The 17,350-nt window shown below is 50.1% G+C and overlaps 1 protein-coding gene across 3 annotated transcripts in view; it reads right to left on the bottom strand.

The window, feature by feature from the left end:
• Positions 1-1,134: 1,134 nt before the first annotated feature.
• PHKA2 (phosphorylase kinase regulatory subunit alpha 2) overlaps positions 1,135-17,350 on the bottom strand; it is a 92,915-nt gene continuing 76,699 nt past the window's right edge. Inside the window, exons 21-34 of one of the 3 annotated variants that reach the window (XM_040266536.1) lie at positions 15,428-15,516; positions 14,323-14,456; positions 13,786-13,942; positions 13,006-13,085; positions 12,733-12,811; positions 12,520-12,649; positions 12,315-12,416; positions 7,900-8,018; positions 7,163-7,192; positions 6,063-6,116; positions 4,442-4,612; positions 3,212-3,265; positions 2,150-2,350; positions 1,135-1,794 (exon numbers count right to left, since the gene is read on the bottom strand). In XM_040266536.1, coding sequence (XP_040122470.1) covers positions 1,624-1,794; positions 2,150-2,350; positions 3,212-3,265; positions 4,442-4,612; positions 6,063-6,116; positions 7,163-7,192; positions 7,900-8,018; positions 12,315-12,416; positions 12,520-12,649; positions 12,733-12,811; positions 13,006-13,085; positions 13,786-13,942; positions 14,323-14,456; positions 15,428-15,516 — 1,571 coding nt within the window. In that variant the 3' untranslated portion in view covers positions 1,135-1,623. The remainder of the gene's footprint in view (positions 1,795-2,149; positions 2,351-3,211; positions 3,266-4,441; positions 4,613-6,062; positions 6,117-7,162; positions 7,193-7,899; positions 8,019-12,314; positions 12,417-12,519; positions 12,650-12,732; positions 12,812-13,005; positions 13,086-13,785; positions 13,943-14,322; positions 14,457-15,427; positions 15,517-17,350) is intronic. The other 2 variants (XM_040266537.1, XM_040266538.1) reach the window with 2 other exon arrangements.

The raw sequence follows: 17,350 nt of genomic DNA, 5'->3' as shown, positions 1-17,350 counted from the left end.
CTGGTCAATGACACGAGTCTTGTTTATGTTAAGCACGTGTTGTGTGCTTAGTCGCTCAGTCATGTCTGACTCTGCAACCCTGTGGACTGTAGCCCGCCAGGCTCCTCTTCCATGGGCTGTTCCAAGCCAGAATACTGGAGTGGGTTGTCATGCCCTCCTCCAGGGGATCTTCCTGACCCAGGGACTGAAGCCAGGTCTGCCGCGTTGCAGGCGGATTCTTTACAGACTGAGCCACCAGGGAAGTGTGTGTTAAAGACACCAAAAATAAAGGCTATGAAAACGCTCCTATGAAATGTGGGGCCTGTGGCCCCCCCCACTATGGACCCTTTGAGGCAAAGGGGAGCAAACAGGCTTCCAAGGAAAGAAGTGGCAGAGAGGGGAAGGCTCTGGGCACCACGGGAGCTCAGGGGGGCACGGCTCCACCTACCCACACCATCTCTGGGATCTGCCGCACCAACGGCAGGCCTCAGGGTGGTCCCGCCTTCCTCACACCTTATCCCCGCCGCCCCACTGCCCCCACCCTGAGCGCCAAGGTGTGTCTCCTGTAGTTTTGTATTTGCACACCTGACAGAGCTTCCCACGCGTGCCAGTGAATGACGGAAGGAACCATCTAGTCATCTGTGGAGAAAGGTTTCACATACTTGCTGCTTTGTGCTCACGGCCTCCAGCCCCAGCCACCTGAGGGCCTTACGGTGAAAGTGCTGCTGGGAGAAAGGCGTGAGCACATCTTGCATTTCTGTAACATTCGATGCTGCAGACTCACGACATGGCTCCCCAGAACATGGGGTCGTGCTGCTCTCTGCTGGCCATCAGCTCATGTGGGAGGGTGGAGGTGGGGCACAGGCCTGTGCACAGGCCCCCTGCCCACAGCAGCCCCCAAACAGCAGCAGGCCTGGCTCTAAGAAGAGCTGGTGCCCCCTCTGCCTTTTTTCTTTCTGGTTAGATTGAAAGATGTGGGATTTTTCACAAGGCAGGAGAAAACCCTAATCCACGGGTGGCCAAGATAAAATCCTTGAAGACTATGAGCCAAAGTGAAATGGGAGCAATTTTCTAAATTTGGGTGAGAGAATTGTCGCATGAAGATAACCACGCCCACAGGACGAGATGCTGAGAAAGCCAGCCAGGCACGAGAAAACCAGGCCCCACAGAAAGAGCTGTTCTATTCAGTAAAGAATCTGACCCACAGACAGACCATACACTGTTAAGATGTACCCTTTGTTAAGGTTTGCAGCTGCTGGAAGGATCTTTCCATCTTGAAGATATGTCACTAGCTCACGGAACCTGTTCAGCAACTCCAGAAGAGCTGATTTAAGCTGCCTTTTCACCTCACTCTGCACTCGAGAGACCCACTTCCAATCTGTCCTCAGACTCCAGGAGACCAGATGCTGTGACAAAAGTTTCAGTGAGATGAGTGTAGACGATGACCCCCCCTAGTGCTCCTCAGGGGAGCACAGAAGGCGGCGGCCCTTTCTGGGGTTTGGATGTCTTCTGCTTTCAAGTGTGTCACTATCACCCCTCCCTGCCAGGATTCTGATGGGCAAGGCTTTGTTGGGGAAAGCACAGAGAATCTTGGGGAACACAAGGAAGTGCCCACGAGAAAGGGACAGACTGAGCACCGAGGCCCTACTGCATCTGGCAACCTGAACTGGGCAGCAGTTCCTGCAAATGAGAAGCCACCGCTTTCGTTAGGTAGGTCATCGTCCCATAAGCCCCACTTGGAGCGCTGTCGTAAAAGAAGTGGCAGATGCCTGTGGCTTGGTCTTTCTCCAGCGTGTCCGTGGCTCCACTCGACACCTGCAGCAGGATAAAAAGGCAGAGGCGATGTGTGAGCAGAGCCGGCGCTCCCAGCCGGACGTGGGCAGTGCAGCACTGATTCCAGGGTGAGAGGAGGGCTTCTCCTAGCTCGACTTTGGTTTACACGGGGCCAGACATGTGTTGGCTCTAAAACCTATACTGAAGGGGGCCTGTCCATCTCCAAAGGTGAAGATTTCCCAGTGGCCACAAACCATTTTCAAACCAAATGGTTGACATTTTTCACCATCTGTGAGGACATTTTCTTTCTTTGAGAACCACCTTTCCTACTGGACACAGGATCTCCAGCCTCAACAGACGCTGCCAACGCAGCTACACTGCCTCTAGGCACGCCCACCTGGTCTTGTAGGAACAGCTGGTTGGCCATGTGCACGATCTGGTCCACGTGGATGATGCCCCCGATGCTGTTCATCTCTGTGTCCGAGAGCAGCGTCAGCACCATGATGGCCTCCACCAGCAGCTGCCGGTACTCGGGTTGTGGCACTCGGTTCAGCACTGACTCAACGTGGACAGCAAACTTGATCTCCTGCGGGGTCATCTGCCAAGGGACCAGGAGAGACAGGTCAGGAACAAGCTGAGGACAGAGAGCCCTGTCACCCATGCCACCTGCAGCACCCACTGACTCAGAGAAAACTTGGCTTCCTTGCTGGCCACTTGGCTCATCCTGCTCACAGGAATCCTCTGAAGCAGGAGGCTGAGAGCCAGCCAGCCCTGTCCTAGCATTAGTCACCCATCCCCATGGACTGTGATTTCTAGCGACACAACCGTGTCTTGCTTTTTCTTTCTTCACTATTCTTCGTGGCATATATAGCATGGTGCCTTTGGTGGGGTAAAAATTTAAAAATCATTTTTTTAAAGAATGAAGAGGGGGAAAGAAACCAGGGAAGATGATGACTGTTGTCAGAGAAGGCTGGTATGGGTCCAGGGAGCTCTTCCCTTACCAGAGTGTTCAGGAGCAATCTAGAGATCTGGAGAGTCCAGATATGCTGTTTCTGAGGGGAAGGAAGAAAGGTGATGCTAATACATGTGGGAAAAAACTGTAAAACTTGAGGGTTAAGTGTTGAGAAAGATGCATGCGTGCTACGTCACTTAAGTCATGTCTCTCTGCGACCCCATGGACTGTAGCCCCCGGGCTCTTCTATCCATGGGATTCTCCAGGCAGGAATACTGGAGTGGATTGCTATTTCCTCCTTCAGGGTATCTTCCTGACCCAGGGATTGAACCTGTGTCTCTCGCATTGCCAGGCAGGTTCTTTACCACTAGCACCACCTGGGAAGCCCTGAGATAGGGCCTGCAAATGGCCTGTATGTAATGAGCTTGAAATACAGGTGAGTGGAAAGAGTCCAAGAAATCTAGCACTCAGTGAAAACTCACGGCATGTGGGTTTTTCCTGTCATACCTCTTGCGTGGTCGAGGATGGGAGCACATAACCGTCGATGGACAGACCATGGCACTGGAGGCAGAACACACATTGCACATGTCAGAACCTGATTAAGAAGTGTGCACACACACTCACGTTGCGCTGCCCTGGAAGCCAGTGCAAGGACTGAAACACGCCAGACTGTGAGTTATTTTTAGAGAGCTTGTTCTCACTGCCCACAGGCTGTGTTTTCGATGGAACAGTTCTAAGGAGCCGGCAGGCGTTGTTCAGATCTCACACGAACAACGCCCCAGGGACCTGCTGGGTTGTCCTCTGTGGGAGCTCCGAGTTTCACTCAGCAGCCCAGTCCTGGCGGCTGAGAGGCCCCCTTTGGTGCCAGAGCAAGGGAGATGTGCATGGTTCCTGCTGGCAAAGTGATACTTCTGTGCCTTCGCAGGCATCTATTTTTGAGGTTTCTATAATAAGCACCAATCACAAAAGACTAGAGCACATGCACAGACACGCACACGCACACCCATGTATATAAATAACAAGCGCTGGCTCTGTACAAAGTGCCGCTTTTTCATAATAAAAGCATCTTGGTATCAAGCCAGCGGGAGCCCGGATGGAAGCATGTGAGGCCCCAGGAAGAGTGGGAAGGTCTTCTAGGAACCATTGAAGGCCTCTGCTCCCATGTGGGGACCAGAGTCAGCTAAGAGGACAGGGAGCCCTCGGGCCTCCCTGTGCCCAAGCTTTGACGGAGACCTCACAGGGTGCAGAATGCAGGAGATTGGAGAGGGGGTGTTGTGCACCCTCTTTGGGGTGACTTTTCTCTCCTGGCCTCTCCTACTGTGAAATAAGCTAACAAAAATAACTGAGGGAAAAAAATCAGTCCTGTTTGGTTCTTGGTTTGCATAGAAGCTTCTGATGGAGGCCGACAGTCCCTCTGACAGGACCCTGGCATGCTCTGGGGTGGAGGGAGGAGAAAGTAGCTGCAGGGACCAAGGTGCGTGGCTATTCCGGGTCCACTGGGTTACAGCATTTTACCCTGAGCCTTCCTGGCCTTCTCTGCCTCTTGCCTACCTTCAGACTTTGCTATGTTCAGAAAATAGGTCAGAGGTGGCTCTACACAACCTGGGCTGCCACTTTATCTAACTGGTTTGGTTTCCAGCCAGCATTTCTCAACCAGGGGCACTTGTCAGCGCCTGGGGCCGTTTGGGTGGTCACACTAGGTGGCGGGGGGTGATGCAGCTCAGTAGCCAGGCTCACCTTCTGAAGGATCTTCCACACCTTCTGGTAGAATCCCACGGGGACCCTGTTGATGGCGCCGTCCAGCCTTCTCCTGCGCAGCCACTGGCCCTGCCGTTCCCCCCAGCCCATGTGCTGCCCACCCGAGTCTGATGACGATGTGCCCGTGGGTGAGGACGGGGTGCTGGACCTCTGCAAGACAGAAGGGCGTGGCTTTCAGAAGCCTCAGGAGGGCTGCCCGGGGACTAGTCAGAAAGACCAGCTGGCTTCACCGGTTTGCTGACCCAGCTTCTTCCCTGCACTCCTCCAGCTGCCAAGAGGGGGTGCACCGGTAGAGGCCCCAAGCCCAGCAGGTCAGGGAGTGGGCTCTGGGGGGCTGAGAACCCCAACTCCACACCAGTGGCTCTCACTCTGTGCCCTTGGCCTCCTGTAAGCAGCGGCGCACAGGCGGGCACCCTGAGTGCAGACGCGAGCAGCCCCACAGCCCAGGGAGAACAAGCCATGGGGACTGCGTCCTCCTGTGGAGCCTGGAGCCTGGAGCCTGGTGGTCGCTGCGCTGCGGGGCCGGGGCTGCGGGAATACAACACCCAGCAAGCCCTGGGAGGAAGGCCTCAGACCATGGTGTGTCCACTGTCCTCTTCAGCGGCTTTCTCTTCTGCCTGTTCTCAGCATGGCGCTTTCTCCACATTCGGGGCGATGACTGCCTCCAAGCTGGGGTACCATCTCCTCCTCACCTCCTCCCAGAGACCGGATTCATTCTGGCCTCTGCGAGGGAAGCGCTGGGGCAGGGCCAGCAGTTCAGCTTCTGCCTCGGGAGCCACAGGCCCGCCCACGAATGCGGAGGCCACAGGAGAGCCTCCGGGGGCCTGAGGTTAGAACGACGCTCCCTGGGTGCAGCCTCCCTGTGGCCAAGCGTGTCTCCACTGTGCCGGCGGCCTCCCAGTTGAGGATGGAATAACCTTCATCCTTGTACATGATCTGAGTTCTGGACTACCTGGCAGTTTTCCTTTCTCAGTGTGCAACCTCAAATTTAAACCTCTGCAGGGCTGGAGGCTTCTTGGAGCACACGTTTTGACTTCATCGGATCTTATTTTGAAAAGGCTGTTAGGCTGGGTTATTCCACTGGGCTCATTACTGCCATTTAAATACGGCAACAATTAGAGACAAATAAAAGTAATTACAGCCATACTCATCAGTGACTCAGCTGGTTTTCTCCCTCTAGTTTTAGGAGGAAGATTCAGACTTGCCTGTGCAATTAGAATATTTCCTCCAGCTCATCTGGGGCCACAGCACATATAAAGTGCCCATCGGCTCATGCGGGCAGTGATTCACCCCTGTAGCTCAATAGAAAGATGCATAACCACTGCCCCGAAGGTTCCAGAAGCTCCTGGGGATCGGTGAGAAGAGTGTTGCTCACTCACAGCCCACCGAGGAGAGCATAAGCAGAGAACTCAAGATGGAAAAACAAAGCTTTCAGTTCCACAACTCTGCTTGGTCTCTAGCCTCTCCTCTGTCATGGTGACAGTCCCATGCTAACACTTAAACCTGTTCACAGCTTGCAGGGGGGAGGTCGGGGGAGCGAGAGAAGGGCAAGGAGAGGATGCAGACACCACAAACGAGGCGGCGAGGATGCATGGTTTACCGCAGACTTGGAGGAGCGCGTGCTGCTGGATGCGGCCTGGCTCACAGAAATGAGCTACAAAACAGAGAGAGTCCACTCAGTCACGTGCACTGACACCAGAGGATGCATGCAGAGAGGAGGAGCATAGAGCAGCCCCGAAAACCGCCGAGGAAGCAAGACGCGGGGGATGCGGGCAGCGGAAGTTCTCAGACACCCCCGAGGCAGAGGCAGAGCTCCGCTTTCTCTGAGTGTGGAGCTTCCCTGTGTCTAGTCAGTGTGGAGGCAGCTTGTCAAGTTAGGATACAACTTATTTTCCAAAGTCACAGCCTCGAGATGCTAATCTTTTATGTTAATTTTGGAAAGAGAAAAATGTATTTCCTTGATGTAAGTAAGTGGCCAAATACAATACTTACACTGGCTAACTGAACCTAAACCCATGCAAGACAAACGGTGATCATTCTGTCCCCATAATAAGCTACGATAGCATTAAACAGACGGAAGGAAGCCCTCAGATTCAGCTCCAGTCAACTTCCATCAGGATGTGGGCAGCCAGAGGGACGGTGCCACCGAGTGGCTGGCACAGGAAGACATTTGAAAAGTCTGTTCCTCACTTGGAAAGAGGATAAATTCCAATGAGGGGGCACATGTCTTTTTCCCTGGGACTGAACAGGGTATCTGCAAGTCAGTAGAGACTCTGCGCTCAGTCACAGAGACAGGACACTGTTAGGAATGGGTCTCCAGTATCTTTTCTATTGCTATAATCAGTGACCACCATCTACTTGTCCCTATTCAGTTCCGTTTTTTGAACAGATACTCCTGCGGAGGCAGAACCCATCTCCATCCATCTGTTTCACAAAGTATCTTATGAAACCCAAGAGTTTGATAAATGGATTTTTTTCCTCAAGACATGGGGCAAGGCCGCTTCTCTTGCTTCCGTGTGTGCACAGCCTGTCCCAAGGGCTGCCTGCCACAGGCTGTGGAGTCACCTCCACCAAGCCTGTGTGATGGGCAGAACTGTTCTCCATGGCTTGACACTCTGTACTCACAGCCTCACTTCCCACATTCAAGCCAGAAAGAACATAAAGCACAGCAAAGGAGGAAGGAAGACAGAGATGTTTCACCTGTTCATCAGCACTAAACCGCCTAGTCATCTGAAAGCAAAAATACATCAGAAAATAAAAACCAGTTTCAAATCAAGGCTGCCTTACTACTTGTATCACCGTCTAGAACATCCAAGGACGTGTTGGTCCACCTGCAGGGCGTGACCATTAGTGCCTCACAGGCTCAATCTACTGAGGCCACATTTGAAATGGAGAAAATCCCAGTGCATTTCTCACTGCAGGTCACAGTCAGCAGGAAACTCTTTCCTACTGTAGATCACTGTCAAGTCCTAGCATAGTACCCAACCCATTAGGACTGAAAGGCTGTTGACTTGCAGTCCTGTGGGATCAGTCGAGAAGGAATTTATTATGAATTAAAGGTGAGCACCAAAAAGACACACCTATGGATGGTGGAAAATAAGGATATCACGAGCATTCCAGTCTATTTCTACACTCCTTCATTTCACTGTTGCACTTGAAGGACACATTGGATGAAGAGGATTCAGTGACCTTTTGCAATGGTTGTGGTCCTCTCAAAAGACTGGTTCTTGGCAACAGGCAATCATGGGGCAGGGTATTTTCCGGAATGCTCACCTAACATGGTTAACACTAAAGACAAGCGCTTGTGGGTGCACATGAGTGGCTCTGGGATGTCTGAGCACAGGAGGGCTCTCTCATCCTTTCCCAAGCGGGCTGTGGTCTGCATGCCCAGGGCGTCTAATGTTCTCAGTTGAGCCCAGACAGAGAGCTCTTCTTACCTGTTTCATCTCACTCCTCAGCCTGCTGATGCCACTCCTCTCGGTTTTGGTGACTCCAGTGTGGCCCACCTCGTGGATGGAGACAGCGGGGCTGGGTGTGGAGGAATGAATGGGCCGCACTGCAAAGGAAACACACATGGGGTCCGTAGAAATTATATCGTGTCCGCCCTCAGAGGGACACATGCATGTGCTCGTTTTTATCTATCCCCCCACTCAACTGTGCACTCCCGTTTCCAGGACCTGGAGCAGGGCCCGCGACACAACATGGGCTCAGTACGCATTTGAGTGAATGGGTGACATAGTGAACATGACTTAAGCAGCATGCAGGAAACACTGAGTGGCCAGAGGCCCTTCAATGATTTGAGTATGTTGTTTAACTTTTTACGTCTCCAGATGTACCCCTTCCTTGTAGAAACCTGAGCCCACCCAATAAAGGTCCAGCCTTGGGGCAAGAGAGGGAAGACCTGGGAGAACAAGCCAATGAAAGGTGAAGACACAGCAGCAGCCATCCCAGAAGGGGCAGGGGGGCTCCACCCTGTTGCAGTGGCCTGTCTATGGCCTTGCCCCACTCCCTGGTGCTCCACGCTGTGCGCACAGCGATCATTCTAAAAGGCACATAGGGGACCATGTCACTGTCCACTCAGACTCCTTTCAGGCCCAGCCCAGCCTTCAGGATAAAGCCTCCCAAGGGCACATGAAGCCCTACCGACTGGAACCCACCCGCCCCTCACAGCTGTCCCCTCCGAGGCAGTCCCTCGGTGCTGGGTGCTGCACCGGTGGCTCCCTTCCGGCCCAGAGGAGTGGAGACAAACAAGGAGCCCAAGGACAGCGGAGAGGGAGGACCCACAAAGATTAGCCAGAGTTGGAGGAGGGACACGGGGAGAGTGGAAAACAGAAGCCAAAGGGGCCTGTTTTGTACTGGGCATTAGCTGAAAACATTAATCTCAGACATCTCAGGATTTAATAAAAATTGAGTTTTCTTATTTATAAAAATTGAACAGTTACAGGTAGGGCTGCTTAAAAAAACTGAACGATTATAAAGGACAATTAACCAATGTTATATGCAAAAAGACAGGACCTCTTCTGGCCTTACTTGCAATCTGACGTATGTATGGTTTCAAGTGAGATTACTCTGTTCCTAGTTTCGTAAGTTTCTATAGCTTTATATCTAGTAGTAATTTTTCAGTAATTATCTGTGTCAAACCACGTATATTATTTTGATGAGCAGAACACATTAAATATTTATCTTGTATATTTACATTTCAAGGATTGTGCATTTGAAAGGACTGAAAATTACTTTTGGAAAAGGATCCTGAGCGTTCCTCCTTCAGGAAAGGAGAAAAACCACCAAAACACATCTGATTGCCTGATGCTGTCTTTGTTTGCCTGCTGGCACCCACTCTAAAGAAAAAGATCTGAAGTACCCAGTGTCCTTATTAAATAAAAAGGACAGCCCACACTGCATTTCTTTGGCTTGATGAAATAAATTCACCAATGTGTCTGCAAATCAGTTCACTTTATTATGAGGAGGATAAATGATAATTGCCTCAATTATAATTAGGGAGCATTTGAGAACAGAATTCCATCAGGACTTGGGCGATTGTATTTCCTAACACTGGAGACAGGGTTCCGGTACAGAGAAAACGGGAGAGAGCAAGATGAAGATGAGGCAAAGTCAGCAAGGTGGTGTGAGGCTGCAGAGGGCTGTTTTCCAGGCCTACAAAGGGTAATGGGGGTCTGGTTGAGAACTCACCCACACTAAACGTGGAGCACTCAAGTGCTGCAAAGACAGCCCTCACGTGCGGACCCCTTGGTCACCTCACCCCTTTCTAAGCCCCGTGCCCAAGAGGCAGGCCAGGGTGCAGAGGGGTGTACCATGTCCACGGGCCCCCATGGCTCTCCCAGAAGCTTGCCAAAGGGTCACAGACCCCTCCAAGTCACAACTTAAACCTAGGACTCTTGTCAATGTCAGGGAAGTAGGAACCTTACACCCAAACTGTATGTCCCGAATCAATGATTACTGATGTTGTTTGTATAGAAGCAGTTCCAGGCAGCGCTGGATACACCAGTCAAACCCTCACTGAAGCCATTCCTGACCCCCTCCCCACAGAGGAAAGAAAGCTGAAAGGCAGGAGTTAGCAAACTTCAGAGGCGACCCACTGTCTGTTTTGGCACAGCCTATGAGGTAAGAATGACTTTGTACATTGTTGGGGGAAGAAAACAAACGAATAGTATCTTTGTTGTTGTTTAGCTGCAAAGTTGTGTCCAACTCTTTGTGACCCCATGACTATAGCCGGGCAGGCTCCTGTGTCTGTGGGATTTCCCAGGCAAGGATACTGGTGTGGGTTACCATTTCCTTCTCAGGATAGTATCTTAGGACACACTCAATGATATGAAGTTCAAGTTTTTCTGTCTAGGATTATTTTTTGGCACCCGGCTTCTCTTTGCTGACGTGTGGTCTGTGTCTGTGTTCATGTTGTAACAGCAAAGCTGAGGCCTGTGACCAAATGGAGCCTGACTGGTTCCCTCTGGCCTTTCACAGGCAGTGTTTGCTGACCTCTGGTCTAGAGGAGGACAGAGCTTAGAAGCGACTTGGTAAGAGAAAGTAGGGTATCACAAAAGGAAACTCAGGGGTGGAGGGAGAGGTGGGAAAGAGGCACTTAAGGAGTTGCGGGGGGGGGGGGTGTTGAAGTGGAGTTTATAATGACCTATGCCCAGCATTTGGTTGTGTTGGCATTTGAAAACATGGTCAGATAGGAAGAAAATAGTTGGGGAGTTGAGAGAGATGCTGTCAAATGGAGGCAGAAAAGCCCAGGCTGGCTGAGGAAGGCATGAAAGGAAGGAAGAAGATAACTACTCTGGCTGCAGGGCAGGTCAGGAGGTAAGGACTCAGAGTTTGTCCTGGAAGACAGGGAGGGCCCAATGTTAATAAAAATCCTCCTTAAAGGAGGCACAGAGCTTGTAGCTACTGCTTTGTGACCAGAGGGGAGCCCAGGTATGAAGGTAGGTGCACTGCTTCCCCAGTGGATGCCTCTCCAGCAGCTGCTCATCCTGGGAGATCCTAGACCAAGTGCTGCTGCTTTATTTTTAGCAGTTGGTTCCTGCAAATGGCGACAGAGCTACGCGCACAGGGCCAGGGGTGAGGCCACAGTCAGTGGGGCGGAGATGGCCACATGTGGGACCAGGGAGGAGAAGCAGTCTGAACAAACCAGCCCTGAGAAGAGGTGTGCAGCCTGGTGGGAAGGGAAGGCTGGAGCTTGGAGAAGGGACAGGATGCTGCTATGGAGAGCTGACAAGGGCTAGATGGGGAAAGGCCTTGGGTGACAGGACCACGGAGGAGAGCCAGGTCTCCAGTGCGGTGGGGGCTGGCCTGGAGGGAGGGAGGCAAGGTCAGCTCCTGGTGAGTGAGAGAGGGGAGCAGAACCAGGCTCCGGTGAAGAGTGAGCACAGAAGGAGGCTGCACTGCGACAGGATGACAGGTAGGTACACTTTGGAATATGTTAAACCCACAACATTTTGGAAACAGCCTTCTCAAAAGCTCTCTGAAAACTGGCAGTCCAAGCAGGTCAGGAAGAAAGGAAAGCAAAACAATTCTGTTTCTGGTGGAATTGCCTATGGCAACACGTGGGACAGTGCACTGAGGACTCTTCCTGCAGCCATCACAGCTATGCATCTTACAGATGAAAAACAAGACTAGAGGGAAATGGAGCATCCGATCAGGTTCACTGTGCACTAAGCTGGTGTTCATGGTATTGTAAATGTAGTAAAGGTGCATCTAGTACTTTTTAGTAATTTCAAAGGATCATGAAATGATCCTAGTTCCTTTTGAGAAAGGGCTTCCTGTAGCAACAGATGTTCTGCAGTCCATCTATTATATAAAAGAAAGGGAATTTAGTACAGAGTTCTAATGCAGTGGCCTGTGAGAGCATCCAGACACCCTGGTAAGTGTGGAACTGAGGTGCACGAGGCCCTGTTACCAGCTAGCTCTGTGACCTTGGACAAGGGAGAGCTGTCTCAGCCACATCCTTCCTAAGAGGGAACCGCAAAGTTCCAAGTCTTCCCTTGTTGCTGCTGTGGTCTACTGACTGCACCCAACGAGTTCAGTATTGGGAGAAATGTGTTCTCATTTCTCCCAGGGGTTGTACTGGTTGGTGGTGATTTTTCTCCTCCTTGTTCTAGTTCATCTTCCTTATTTGTGGTGCGAGTGGCCTGGCTGGGTTAGGTTTCTCTGCAGTGCCCCCACACCAACAGGAGTAAAGGAGATCCCCATGGACATCAGGCAATATGGTAATTCTTGTGCAGTTGTGAGACTCATTTGTATTTTCACAGGCAGGGATGTGTTAGAGTTAGGTATAGGAGGAAGGAAGTGGGGGTGAGGATTACTGAGAAAGGAAAGGAAAGAAAGATTAACTTACTGCTTCTTTCAACACCAAATTCTTTGCCACTTAAGATGTGGTGCAGGAGATTTTTCATATCAAAAGGGCTGAGGTTCATCAAACTTTCAGAAGCTTCTTCTCCTGAAAACAAACATGTTAAGTTTTCCCAGATACAGGACTGGTGGCAGGAGAAGGGAGAGTTGGGATGGACTCAAGCAGTGCGAGCCGCCCTTGAGAATCCCACCTGAACAGTTCAGGCTCCGTGCCAGCTCCGTGGCCATCACCTGAATGATCAGTCCAATTCGGAGCCGGAGCATCTCCACGAACAGGCTGGGCTGTGCCCTGACGTACATCGCCAGGTACACCACGATCTCCTGACACAGACACAGGAGGAGACGGGGTTCAGAGGCTGGGTGGTGGTGGACACGCCCCTGCTGCCCAGAGACGGCCCCCTGACCTGTGTGAGCACGGCGATGCTGATGTCCTGCCCGCTGGCTTCGTAGATGAGCTTCGTGAGCTCCTCAGGGGGAAGAGGCCTAGGAAATAGCAGCAGCACAGAAACACCATGCATGGCGCCTACGAGCACCTCCAGCCTCCGTGAAGAGCCCCGTTTTCCAGCTGGCAGGGCTCAAGGGACAGTGTCTCTTAAAAGACTTTTCCTGAATGGGAGATGGTGTTGAGGTGTCCTCCCCACCCCGAACCTGAGTCCCCCCGCAAGCTGAAGACTTACGCAGAGATGGTCTTCTCCCGGGGTTCTGGGGGCAGGCCCACTGTGAGCTGCTTCTGGTGTGACAGCAGGTCCGTGCACGCCTGCATGGTCAGGGAGAGGGCGAGGGGGAGAAAGATCAGCAAAGCTGGTGGGGAAGGGTCACTGCCAATAAATTTTCCTTTATAAACTTGACCTATGCTGTCATTTATTTGAAAATTCATATACAGATTCCAGGCTGAGCAACCCAGGCTGAGCTGGGTCCCTGTGGTCTTTGTGTCCCCAAAATGTGGCCCCAGGCCTGGCTCCGCAGGGCCTGTGAGTCTTGAGTCCTAAAACACCAATGTTAAGACTTAATGACATATTATAGTCCTAAATTGCCAGTTTGCCCATTATTCACATTTAATAAATACTATAATAATGACCTTAAGTGTCATAGAAAGCAGTTCTGGAATTTGCAGGACCTCAGGGTTAAAATATCCCTGATGACTGTACTACAGATGTGCAGAAATAACAGTGTTCTGGTTAGGAGGGTGCTGGACCACAGAGCGTTTTCATTTTATTTCTTAGTAAATCCTTTTCTGCAGCTAAGAAACAACAAAACGAATCAGTCTGAATTTCAACTGCTCTGTCCACCTTCCAAGAGCTGTGGGAGATCAGGAGACAAATGCTCTCTCCATCTGTGTATAAATACTGTGTTTCCTTTACAAATATGAGGTGCTTGCCTCCAGCTCTCCTAATAGGAAGAGAGCACGGGGCTACAAAGGATAGACAGCCAGCCCGCACACGCGCAGCAGCTCTGACCTCAGCCAGGACCTCCACTTTCTTCCGGAGGAGGCCGGAGATGTAGCGGATCAGGCCCCACTCCTGGTTCAAGCCGGCCTTCCCATAGAGTTCGCTGAGGAGGTTGTGAACAGTGACCCCGTGCTGTCCAGAGAGATTTGTGTCCCAGCTGGGACCCCTGTCAAGTGATGGAAAACCCTCCAAGTATGGCCCAGAAGGCTGACAGGCCAGATTCTCTCGCAGTGGAGCTCACTTGGCAGGGAAGGGAATGCATCAGTGGGCATTGTGCCAAGTGCTTGGGCCCTCCCACGGCCTGTGAGCCTCACTTGGGGCCACGGGACCGGATTGTCTTCTGTCCATTTGAAACAGAAGCCTGACATCAGGAAACAGTGAGATCCTGGCTTCAGCCAGCCTTCTCATTTCAGCAGGCACAGAAGGGGATGGAGCCTGGGTGCTCTGGGTGACTACAACCATGATGCAGCTGGCTGCCAGGCCAAGAAGCCAAGCCAAAGCACGGAGGGGACAGAAAGCCGGACCTCGCCAAGGTCTTGCACTTACTTTATTACATACAGTATGTATAGAATGTCTGCTTGGTCCTGTAGGTTCGAACAGTCTTTCAACTGCTCAACCAGCTTTTCACAGTCCACGTCGCCACGGTCATCTCTGGGAAACTGGAAGTCATCTTCAGGGGCCTGTCCATACAAAAAACAAAAAGCAGGGCATGGGGGCTGGGCATGCACTTCCAGAAGATGAGAAAGTGACACACCGACCTGGTCTTGGCACCCTGCTGCCGTGCCATGCTCCAGGTTTTCATGGGATCTTTTGTGTTTTTTTTTTTTTTTTTTAACCCCTGACCAGTGAATCACTATGTCAGTCGTTGTCTGCAGGAGACTGAACGGGTTAAAATCCATGTAAATTTTATTTATGTGAAGGTCAAAAATGGGCAAAACCAACCCAGGTGTTAGAAGGCATGCCAGCAGTTACCTGTGGAGGGAGAGGAGGTGACCAAGAGGGGCACCAAGGGTGCTTGTCCCTCACATGGATCTGTTGGCCTGGTGATAATTCACTTAGCCCTATTCTTATATTTTATATACTTTTTATATGTTAAACTTCAATAGAATATTTTTTGAAGGCAAAAAACAAAATGTGAGTTTCAAACAACATAAAATTGTGGTTAAAATAGTCTCCGAAAGACGCCAAATCTTTCTGATAAAAGCAAAGGAGACTTGGAATAAAGTAACAAATTATGGGAACTGGTGGGGAATATTCTGAGAGTTTCTTCTCCAGAGGAATCTTTTTCCGGTTTCCTGCCCTGCTCTGAAAGCAACCCAGCCTTGGCTAGTGGTCCCAGAGAGGCCAGGGTTGGTAGCAAGTTGCTGCGTTTCCTTTCGGCGGCACAGATTCTGGTGAGTGGCAGAATGTCAGGAGCCTTCTTCACACCAATATATTAAGGTCTGGGTCAAGTTCAATGTGCATACAGACATAAACCACAATCCAGACACCAAAGTGGGTGCATATGAAAAACCCAGCTTCTAACCCTAAAGTCCTGCATATCAAGAAATATGCTCTTTCTCTTGAGGCAAACCATTTACAAGAGCTCCTGGGATTACACCAGCACCAAAGAACATTATACTTCTTAAAAAAGTGATCCCAAATACTTTACCTTTTTTAGGAGTGGCTGAGGAGAATCAACGAGATTCAGCGATTTACGGTGGGCACTTAGAACTTTAGTTGGCAAAGCCATGGGAACAACTAGAGAAAAAAAGAATAAAGAGCTCTTCTAAGCAGAAGAAAGGATAAATTTTTTTTTCAAGAGCTAAGGTGGCTACTCCTTATTCAATACAAACCAAATAAGGAATGATTACTTACTTAATTTCAAAAAGAATTTTTCATGTGGCTAGATCATGTGCTAAATGTGGAAACAAGCAATGAATAGGACAGAGATCTTGGCTTAAGGAATGTATTTTCACTTTCCTCTCTTAGAATTCAGAGAAAACTACATAGCATGTAGGATTGGAAGGGGCCTTAGAAATGATCAACTCCAACTTCTTTTTCTTTCAGATGTGGAAACCGAAACCCAGAGACAGCAGACCATTTGTCCAAGGTCCTGTCCACTATTTTGTGTCCCTTTGCCACTGCAGGGTGTTAGTGCTTCTGTTTTATAACCACCTTTATTTACTTGCAGGGGAGCCCACACCACACAGCCTGTGGGATCTTGGTTCCCTAAGCAGGGATTGAACCCGGGCCCTGGCAGGGATAGCACTGAATCCTAACCACTAGACCACCAGGGAAATCCTCTTTTAACCACCTTTAGATGTTATCATTGAGGGGCTTCCCTGGTGGCTCAGACATTAAAGAATCTACCTACAATGCAATTGCTCAGACGGTAAAGAATCTGCCTGCACTGTAGGAGACCCTGTTTCAAGCCCTGGGTTGGGAAGATTCCCTGGAGGAAGAAATGGCAACCCACTCCACAATTCTTGCCTGGGAAATCCCGTGGACAGAGGAGCCTGGTGGGCTACAGTACGTGAGATCGCAAAAGAGCCAGACACTACTTAGTGACTAAACAACAATGAGATGTTATTATCAATATTTAGTAATTAAGCTGTCTTTTTCTGCCAGGTTATATTGTATCATTTAAAGAAAATAAGTTTTCAAGGTAAAGATATGGTGTATTTAAAAATCATCTACAAACCTCCAGGTTATACTAGTGAATTAAACATAAGTTTTAATTTTACTTTCTCTTAAACCCCCAACCTAGAGCCAGACATGCTGGAATGTGAAGTCAAGTGGGCCTTAGAAAGCATCACTATGAACAAAGCTAGTGGAGGTGATGGAATTCCAGTGGAGCTATTTCAAATCCTGAAAGATGATGCTGTGAAAGTGCTACACTCAATATGCCAGCAAATTTGGAAAACTCAGCAGTGGCCACAGGACTGGAAAAGGTCAGTTTTCATTCCAATCCCAAAGAAAGGAAATGCCAAAGAATGCTCAAACTACTGCACAATTGCACTCATCTCACATGCTAGTAAAGTAATGCTCAAAATTCTCCAAGCCAGGCTTCAGCAATACGTGAACCATGAACTTCCAGATGTTCAAGCTGGTATTAGAAAAGGCAGAGGAACCAGAGATCAAATTGCCAACATCCGCTGGATCATGGAAAAAGCAAGAGAGTTCCAGAAAAACATCTGTTTCTGCTTTATTGACTATGCCAAAGCCTTTGACTGTGTGGATCACAATAAACTGTGGAAAATTCTGAAAGAGATGGGAATACCAGACCACCTGACCTGCCTCTTGAGAAACCTATATGCAGGTCAGGAAGCAACAGTTAGAACTGGACATGGAACAACAGACTGGTTCCAAATAGGAAAACGAGTACGTCAAGGCTGTAGATTGTCACCCTGCTTATTTAACTTCTATGCAGAGTACATCATGAGAAACGCTGGACTGGAAGAAACATAAGCTGGAATCAAGATTGCAGGGAGAAATATCAATAACCTCCGATATGCAGATGACACCACCCTTATGGCAGAAAGTGAAGAGGAACTAAAAAGCCTCTTTCACTTTCATCAAGAGGCTTTTTAGT

The sequence above is a fragment of the Oryx dammah genome, unplaced genomic scaffold (genome assembly GCF_014754425.2).
Source record: "Oryx dammah isolate SB20612 unplaced genomic scaffold, SCBI_Odam_1.1 HiC_scaffold_23, whole genome shotgun sequence".
Taxonomy (NCBI): domain Eukaryota; kingdom Metazoa; phylum Chordata; class Mammalia; order Artiodactyla; family Bovidae; genus Oryx; species Oryx dammah.
Note: the sequence above shows the minus strand (reverse complement) of the source record. Positions and strands in the feature narration are given on the sequence as shown.